The 10,156-nt window shown below is 39.0% G+C and overlaps 1 protein-coding gene across 1 annotated transcript in view; it reads left to right on the forward strand.

Moving 5' to 3' along the window:
• ATF6B (activating transcription factor 6 beta) overlaps positions 1–9,939 on the forward strand; it is a gene marked incomplete at its 3' end in the record, with an annotated part of 59,732 nt that extends 49,793 nt beyond the window's left edge. Inside the window, 1 exon segment of the mRNA XM_053721990.1 lies at positions 9,754–9,939. Coding sequence (XP_053577965.1) covers positions 9,754–9,939 — 186 coding nt within the window.
• Between the last annotated feature and the right edge of the window lie 217 nt (positions 9,940–10,156).

Below are 10,156 nucleotides of genomic sequence, written 5' to 3' on the forward strand. Positions count from 1 at the left end.
CGTGGCATATGTCAATCATCAGGGTGGGACTCACAGTCCTCAGGCTATGAAATAAGTATCTCGGATACTTGTATGGGCGGAATCCAGCTCCTGTCTAATCTCTGCGGTTCACATCCCAGGTGTAGACACCTTTTCGAAGCGGATTATTTCAGTCGCCAGACGTTAAATACGGGTGAATGGTCCCTTCACCCAGAGATATTTCTTCAGATTGTTCAAATTTGGGGACTTCCAGAAATAGATCTGATGGCCTCTCATCTAAACAAGAAACTTCCCAGGTATCTGTCCAGATCCAGGGATCCTCAGGCGGAGGCAGTGGACGCGTTGTCGCTTCCTTGGAATTATCATCCTGCCTATATGTTTCCGCCTCTAGTTCTTCTTCCAAAAGTGATTTCGAAAATTCTAATGGAACGTTCGTTTGTACTACTGGTGGCTCCAGCATGGCCTCACAGGTTTTGGTATGCGGATCTCATTTGGATGGCCAGTTGCCAACCTTGGACTCTTCCGTTAAGACCAGACCTTCTATCTCAAGGCCCTTTTTTCCATCAGGATCTCAAATCATTAAATTTTAAGGTATGGAAATTGAACGCTTGATTCTTAGTCATAGAGGTTTCTCTGACTCAGTAATTAATACTATGTTACAGGCTCGTAAATCTGTGTCTAGGAGGATTTATTATCGAGTCTGGAAGACTTACATTTCTTGGTGTTCTTCTCATAAATTCTCCTGGCATTCTTTTAGAATTCCTAGAATTTTAGAGTTTCTTCAGGATGGTTTGGATAAAGGTTTGTCTGCAAGTTCCTTGAAAGGACAAATCTCTGCTCTTTCTGTTCTTTTTCACAGAAAGATTGCTAATCTTCCTGATATTCATTGTTTTGTACAGGCTTTGGTTCGTATCAAACCTGTCATTAAGTCAATCTCTCCTCCTTGGAGTCTTAATTTGGTTCTGAGGGTTTTATAAGCTCCTCCGTTTGAACCTATGCATTCTCTGGACATTAAATTACTTTCTTGGAAAGTTCTGTTCCTTTTGGCCATCTCTTCTGCTAGAAGAGTTTCTGAGTTATCTGCTCTTTCTTGTGAATCTCCTATTCTGATTTTTCATCAGGATAAGGCAGTGTTGCGGACTTCATTTAAATTTTTACCTAAGGTTGTGAATTCTAACAACATTAGTAGAGAAATTGTTGTTCCTTCATTGTGTCCTAATCCTAAGAATTCAAAGGAGAGATCTTTACATTCTTTGGATGTAGTAAGAGCTTTGAAATATTATGTTGAAGCTACTAAAGATTTTAGAAAGACTTCTAGTCTATTTGTTATCTTTTCTGGGTCCAGAAAAGGTCAGAAGGCCTCCGCCATTTCTTTGGCGTCTTGGTTAAAGTCTTTGATTCATCATGCTTATGTAGAGTCGGGTAAATCCCCGCCTCAAAGAATTACGGCTCATTCTACTAGGTCAGTTTCTACTTCCTGGGCGTTTAGGAATGAAGCTTCTGTTGATCAGATTTGCAAAGCAGCAACTTGGTCTTCTTTGCATACTTTTACTAAATTCTACCATTTTGATGTGTTTTCTTCTTCTGAAGCAGTTTTTGGTAGAAAAGTACTTCAGGCAGCTGTTTCAGTTTGATTCTTCTGCTTATATTTTCAGTTTTTTTCATTATTGAGATTAAAACTTTTGTTTTGGGTTGTGGATTATTATTTTTCAGCGGAATTGGCTGTCTTTATTTTATCCCTCCCTCTCTAGTGACTCTTGCGTGGAAGTTCCACATCTTGGGTAGTCATTATCCCATACGTCACTAGCTCATGGACTCTTGCTAATTACATGAAAGAAAACATAATTTATGTAAGAACTTACCTGATAAATTCATTTCTTTCATATTAGCAAGAGTCCATGAGGCCCACCCTTTTTTGTGGTGGTTATGATTTTTTTGTATAAAGCACAATTATTCCAATTCCTTATTTTGATGCTTTCGCTCCTTTCTTATCACCCCACTTCTTGGCTATTCGTTAAACTGAATTGTGGGTGTGGTGAGGGGTGTATTTATAGGCATTTTGAGGTTTGGGAAACTTTGCCCCTCCTGGTAGGAATGTATATCCCATACGTCACTAGCTCATGGACTCTTGCTAATATGAAAGAAATGAATTTATCAGGTAAGTTCTTACATAAATTATGTTTTTTGCCCCTCTGTATATATAATGTACACACACACTCAATTCATTTTATTGAATACTGCAAGAAACCCACTAGATGACGAGGATAGAGGTTGTAGGTGAGCACAGGGAACGGCTTATAGCTTCAAACACCGATCCGTTACTGTACTTTGGTGTCAGCTGTGCTGTTCCTTTAAATGGTGCTATGCATGCCCAGAACTGCTCTCAGCACATTGAAACACAGACGTGAACCAGCACAAACAAGTTTACGTTGCTCTGCATAATGTGCACAAAGTGACTGAACAATAGAGACTTGTCAATCACGGTGTGGTTAAACGCTTCAGGGCAGTGGGCGGATCAGGCGACGGCGGTGTAAATGCAGGAGACATAACACAATACATAAGGTGATTAAATTAATAATTGTATCATATTTTTGCTACAGGGTGATTGATTTAACTATATTTCACTCCTACATATTACTAAAGTATAATTTAATGGTGTTTTAATGCATTCTCTACAAAGAATAAAAGGATATTAAATACTGATTACAATATAAATATGTTTAAAGGAAGAGAACGTTCAAAATTTAATGTGCATAGGTGCATTTCAATTTAAAGTGTAATCATTTTTGCAATATACTTCCATTAGTATAAATGCTTCTAATAAAAGTTATTACTTTTTTTCTATGGCATATGCACATATGCTGTGAGAGCCTGTGCACCAGCATTCAAACAACCCACCTTCTCCAAGAGTCAGCAGTGCCTTGTAGGATACAAATTACGTCTTTAGAAGCAATACACACCACTGCCAACTCTCTGAGAAGGAGCAGTGTTTGATAAATGGTGCACAGGCTCTCACAGGATATGTACGTATGCCACAGAAAAACAATAATAACTTTTATTAGAAGCATTTTTGCTAATGGAAGTATATGGCAAACATGCTTCTATTTAAAGGGACACTGAACCAAATTTTTTTCTTTTACGATTCAGATAGAGCAGCCATTTTAAGCAACTTTCTAATTTATTTCTATTATCAAATTTTCTTCATTCTCTTGGTATGTTTATTTGAAAAGCAAGAATGTAAGTTTAGATGCCGGCCCATTTTTGGTGAACAACCTAGGTTGTCCTTGCTGATTGGACAGCACCAATAAACAAGTGCTGTTCGTGGTACTGAACCAATAATTTGCTGGCTCCTTAGCTTAGATGCCTTCTTTTTCAAATAAAGATAGCAAGAGAACAAAGAAAAATTGATAATAGAAGTAAATTAGAAAGTTGCTTAAAATTGCTGCTCTATCTGAATCATGAAAGAAAAAAAATGGGTTCAGTGTCCCTTTAAATTGAAATGCACCCATGCACAGTCCAATTTTTACCTTTTGTAACCCATTAATTATATGTAGTAAGAAAAAAGCCCCCCAAAAACCTTTGCAATATATTTTCATTATTTATTTGTTCCATCTGAAATGCAATTATGAAAATTTGTGAGCTTTCCAATTCCTGTTAAAAGTGGAAGTACTGGCCAGGGTTCAAGTCCATTGGGATTGCATAGGAATGGAGTTCCTGAACTATTTTTGCAGGTGGAACAGCGTTCCCCCCCCCTAGACAGAGAACAGAAAGGGAAATACATGTGTACACACAAAGGAAAATAGTACTTGTATTTAAAGGTGCTTGTGAAACATCTTGTAGTAGGATAAGCCCAATTACTTTATTTTATACACCAAGGGGTCGATCCGATAAAAATCGTCGCCCGCAAAAGCCAGCGACGCCAATAATTGCGCGGATTTGGTATCACATATACGGCGTAAGCTAGAAGTTACGCGCGTATATTTCTGCCGTCGCCCGCAGTTTTTTGGGCCATAGGCAGGTATACCAAACCCGCGCAGTTTGGTATCCAATATGCAGCGTAAGGACTTACGTGGCGAAAATGGAGAAAACTTACTCCATTTTCACCTCGCCACAAAAAGCAGCCGTAAGAAGCCTTACGCTGACTATTGGAGCCCCGTAACTCCCTAAACTGGCTGCTAAAATAAACCTAACACCTAACGCATGCGCAATGTCTATCTCCCTGTCAACCGCGATCCCCCCCCCCCCCGAAATCCCTAATAAAGTTATTACCCCCTAAACCGCCGCTCCCGGACCCCGCCGCCATCTACATAAACTAACCCCCTACTGTGAGCCTCTAAAACCGCCGCCATCTACCTTATCTATCCCCTAATCTGACCCCTTACACCGCCGCCACCTATATAAAAATTATTAACCCCTAATCTAATTCCCCTATACCGCCGCCAGCTATATTAATATTATTAACCCCTAATGTAAGCCCCTTACACCGCCGCCATCTCTATTAAAATGATTAACCCCTAATTTAATCTACCTACCCCGCCGCCAGCTATATTATCTATATTAACCCTAAGTATATTATAGTTAATATAGTTATTACATTATATATATTAACTATATTAACCCTAATTATATTAGGGTTAATATAGTTACTATAGTATTTATATTAACTATATTAACTCTATCTAACCCTAACACCCCTAACTATATTTATATTAAATTAATCTAATTAATTTATAAACTAAAATATTCCTATTTAAATCTAAATACTTACCTATAAAATAAACCCTAAGATAGCTACAATATAATTAATAATTACATTGTAGCTATGTTAGGGTTAATATTTATTTTACAGGTAAATTGTTAATTATTTTAACTAGGTATAATAGATATTAAATAGTTATTAACTATTTCATATCTACCTAGTTAAAATAATTACCCAATTACCTGTAAAATAAATCCTAACCTAAGTTATAAATACACCTACACTATCAATAAATTAAATAAACTACAAACATCTATCTAAAAATACAATTAAATTAACTAAACTAAATTACAAAAAAAAACAAACACTAAATTACAAAAAATAAAAAAAAGATTACAAGATTTTTAAGCTAATTACACCTATTCTAAGCCCCCTAATAAAATAATAAACCCCCAAAATAAAAAAAATTCCCTGCCCTATTCTAAATTAAACAAATTTCAAAGCTCTTTACCTTACCAGCCCTTAAAAGGGCCTTTTGTGGGGCATGCCCCAAAGAATTCAGCTCTTTTGCATTCAACAAATACAATCCCCCCCCCCCCCCCATTACAACCCACCACCCACATACCCCTATTCTAAACCCACCCAAACCCCCCTTAAAAAAGCCTAACACTACCCCCCTGAAGATCTCCCTACCTTGTCTTCACCACACCGGGCCGAACTCCTGATCCGATCCGGGCGATGTCGTCCTCCAAGCGGCAAAGAAGAATTCTTCCTCCGGCGATGTCATCCTCCAAGCGGCAAAGAAGAATTCTTCCTCCGGCGACGTCTTCCTCCAAGCGGCAGCAAAGTCTTCATTCTTCCGGCGGCATCTTCAATCTTCTTTCTTCGCTCCGCCGCCGCGGAGCATCCATCCCGGCCGACTGCTGAACTTGGAATGAGGTACCTTTAAATGACGTCATCCAAGATGGCGTCCGCCGAATTCCGATTGGCTGATAGGATTCTATCAGCCAATCGGAATTAAGTTAAAAAAATCTGATTGGCTGATTGAATCAGCCAATCAGATTCAAGTTCAATCCGATTGGCTGATCCAATCAGCCAATCAGATTGAGCTCGCATTCTATTGGCTGATCAGAACAGCCAATAGAATGCGAGCTCAATCTGATTGGCTGATTGGATCAGCCAATCGGATTGAACTTGAATCTGATTGGCTGATTCAATCAGCCAATCAGATTTTTTTAACTTAATTCCGATTGGCTGATAGAATCCTATCAGCCAATCGGAATTCGGCGGACGCCATCTTGGATGACGTCATTTAAAGGTACCTCATTCCAAGTTCAGCAGTCGGCCGGGATGGATGCTGGATGCTCCGCGGCGGCGGAGCGAAGAAAGAAGATTGAAGATGCCGCCGGAAGAATGAAGACTTTGCTGCCGCTTGGAGGAAGACGTCGCCGGAGGAAGAATTCTTCTTTGCCGCTTGGAGGATGACATCGCCGGAGGAAGAATTCTTCTTTGCCGCTTGGAGGACGACATCGCCCGGATCGGATCAGGAGTTCGGCCCGGTGTGGTGAAGACAAGGTAGGGAGATCTTCAGGGGGGTAGTGTTAGGCTTTTTTAAGGGGGGTTTGGGTGGGTTTAGAATAGGGGTATGTGGGTGGTGGGTTGTAATGGGGGGGGGGGGATTGTATTTGTTGAATGCAAAAGAGCTGAATTCTTTGGGGCATGCCCCACAAAAGGCCCTTTTAAGGGCTGGTAAGGTAAAGAGCTTTGAAATTTGTTTAATTTAGAATAGGGCAGGGAATTTTTTTTATTTTGGGGGTTTATTATTTTATTAGGGGGCTTAGAATAGGTGTAATTAGCTTAAAAATCTTGTAATCTTTTTTTTATTTTTTGTAATTTAGTTTTTTTTTTTTGTAATTTAGTTTAGTTAATTTAATTGTATTTTTAGATAGATGTTTGTAGTTTATTTAATTTATTGATAGTGTAGGTGTATTTATAACTTAGGTTAGGATTTATTTTACAGGTAATTGGGTAATTATTTTAACTAGGTAGATATTAAATAGTTAATAACTATTTAATATCTATTATACCTAGTTAAAATAATTAACAATTTACCTGTAAAATAAATATTAACCCTAACATAGCTACAATGTAATTATTAATTATATTGTAGCTATCTTAGGGTTTATTTTATAGGTAAGTATTTAGATTTAAATAGGAATATTTTAGTTTATAAATTAATTAGATTAATTTAATATAAATTTAGTTAGGGTTAGATAGAGTTAATATAGTTAATATAAATACTATAGTAACTATATTAACCCTAATATAATTAGGGTTAATATAGTTAATATATATAATGTAATACCTATATTAACTATAATATACTTAGGGTTAATATAGATAATATAGCTGGCGGCAGGGTAGGTAGATTAAATTAGGGGTTAATCATTTTAATAGAGATGGCGGCGGTGTAAGGGGCTTACATTAGGGGTTAATAATTTTAATATAGATGGCGACGGTGTTAGGGGCTCACTTTAGGGGGTTATAGATATAATATAGCTGGCGGCGGGGTACGGGAGCGGCGGTTTAGGGGTTAATAACTTTATTAGGTTGCGGCGGGGTAAAGGAGCGGCGGTTTAGGGGTTAATAGCTTTTTTATTGTTAGGATAGTGAGGGGGGATAGCGGATAGAGGGTTAGACAGTGCGGGCTATGTTAGGGAGGCGTGTTAGACAGTGCGGGCTATGTTAGGGAGGCGTGTTAGACAGTGCGGGCTATGTTAGGGAGGCGTGTTAGACAGTGCGGGCTATGTTAGGGAGGCGTGTTAGACAGTGCGGGCTATGTTAGGGAGGCGTGTTAGACAGTGCGGGCTATGTTAGGGAGGCGTGTTAGACAGTGCGGGTGTTTTAAACTTAAGTCAGGTTTTATAGGCGCCGGCAGATTCTAACGTGCCGCAAGTCACTGGCGACGCCAGAAATTTGTACTTGCGCAGATTTCTGGACATCGCTGGTTTGTGAGACTTACGGCACGTTAGCATCTGACGGCGCCGTATATGGGATAGCTCGAGTTGCGAGCTGAAACTGCGGGCGACGCCGGTCTCCTCGCTTGCGCCGCAAACTGCGATCTATATCGGATCGCGCCCCAATAGTATGTGCAGTCTGTTTATCTATGTTGGTGTCTGTATGTCTATGAACTTATGGTCAGCACGCCAGATTCTCTGCAGAATGCTGACCTGTGCAAGTTAATGTATTTGCATGCATATTCAACCTTACCAGTTTCATCCCAAAGTGCATGGTGACCTGTTTTGCTTTTAGTGTTGCTGTGCCCTCATGCCCCCTGCTTCCTCTGCCAGTGTTACCTGCTTCATATTTACTTGGTATACATGTTAATGGTAAAAGAAAATGACATTATTGTGACCATAATTTAAATTTAAATCACATTATCATTGTTTGTTACTGCAGAGTGATTGCACACAAAAACCTTATTAAGATCATGATATCAGATGTTTACATTACAGAGCCTTACACATCCTGAGAGCCAGGCAATAACATCTTCTACAATTTTACGAAGGCTCTTAGCTTTTTGTATTATTCAACATCACCTATATACAAATGCCCCTTCATGTGTTCTATAAAGTGTCTGTCTGGCTTCTCAGTATTCAGTATAAATTAAATCCTAAATTAGAAATAAAAATTTAACCCCTGCCATGTAAAAATGTAAGCATGGGTGTCCATCATCCGGCCCAATGGCAACCATTCAGCCCTTCATTGGTTTGAATTTGCTTTCATTAACCAGAGTGTAAAGATTATATACAGTGTGTGTGTATAGCACAATATTAATTGTGAGGGGGTGGAAGTCTTGGTGAATTCTCCCATTTTTTTTTTTGTAGGACTTGACACATGGTACAGGCTCTATTCTCTAAAGAAACTTAAGTTACAACATGGGGGCACCCATTGCTTTATTGATACTAAAACTTTGCTCTTATTTTTTAAAGGGACATGAAAGCCTACATTTTTCTTTTATTATTTAGATATAGCAAACAATAAAAAAATAAATCCAATTTACTTCTATGATGAAATTTGCTTTGTTCGATTTGTATCCTTTGTAGCCTTTGTTGAATACTTTATCAGTGTTTACATTTGCAAGCGCACTAGATCGCAGCAATGTTTACTGCCATGTAGTGCATCAGATTTGCGCACCACCTACCTAGGTATGCTCCTCAAAAACGAATACTTTTGATAAGCAAATTTAGTAATAGAAGTAAATACGAAACTTTTTTTTTTAATTGTTTGCTCTGTCTGAATCACAAAAGAATAATTTAGTTGATTTATGTGCCTTTATACAACTAATATAACTTTTAAAAAATACGGTTTTATATTATTCTCAGGCTAGTCTTTTGCTTTTAGATATATTTGGCATTTATTTAGTGTTCAGTTTTCCTTTAAAGTTCCATAAAACATTTTAAGTTATGTGCATATTATAAAAGACTGAGGTAAAACAGTGTGTGGGGAAAAAAAAGTGTAAAAAAAGCTTATAAGCATTTTAACAAAATTTCCAAAAATCTGCAAAATTACTTACACTTTAGTGTTGCCAAGTGTAGCCTGCACCACCCCCCTTATCAGTGTCCTACTCCAAACATTGTGGTATCATATCACAACAGTGTACATGTGAGGATAATTACTTATACAAGCAAGGGTGGGGGTTGAGGAGGGACAGCAGGCACTGCTATTGTTGTTGCCAAGAGGCTTGCTTGTTTCCATGGGGATACTGTCACATGCTTTGTGAAAGCTTCAGCATTATACTGTGCACTGCTTTAGTGAGGTGCCATGTGACTCTGCCCCCTACCGTGCATGTGCACAAGTGCATTTTGCAGAAGCTATGGCCTTGATAGCATCTTTTATATATAGAAATGTCCAGGGGGGAGCTTGCTGCAAACAAAACTATGCCTGAATTAAAGGGGTTAATGGGGGTTTAAACAGAAACCATTTCTTAGGTAAGCTTTGGCTGCATTATATATTTAGAAACCTATGTTGGTTCATACTGTTTTATGTCCCTTTAACTGTCTGATGCTTTGCAGCCTAAACTGTTAAAGAGACAGCAGCGGATGATCAAGAACAGAGAGTCTGCGTGCCAGTCACGCCGCAAAAAGAAGGAATACGTGCAAGGGCTCGAGGCAAGGCTGCATGAAACAGAACGGCAACTGGATTGTGCCCGTAGAGAGAACAGAGAGCTGAGGGAGACCGTGCAGCATCTGATGAGAGAGGTGAAATGAGACTGAGTGTGTGAGACTGTGCAACTGGAGAGACGGCTGCATTAGTGCGAGAGAGCGTGCAACAGGAGAGACTGCTTTATTAGTGTGTAACAAGAGAGCGTGCAACAGGAGAGGCAGCTGCATTAGTGTGTGAGAGAGCGTGCAACAGGACAGACGGCTGCATTAGTGTGTGAGAGAGCGTGCAACAGGACAGACGGCTGCATTAGTG

The sequence above is a fragment of the Bombina bombina genome, chromosome 7 (genome assembly GCF_027579735.1).
Source record: "Bombina bombina isolate aBomBom1 chromosome 7, aBomBom1.pri, whole genome shotgun sequence".
NCBI lineage: Eukaryota > Metazoa > Chordata > Amphibia > Anura > Bombinatoridae > Bombina > Bombina bombina.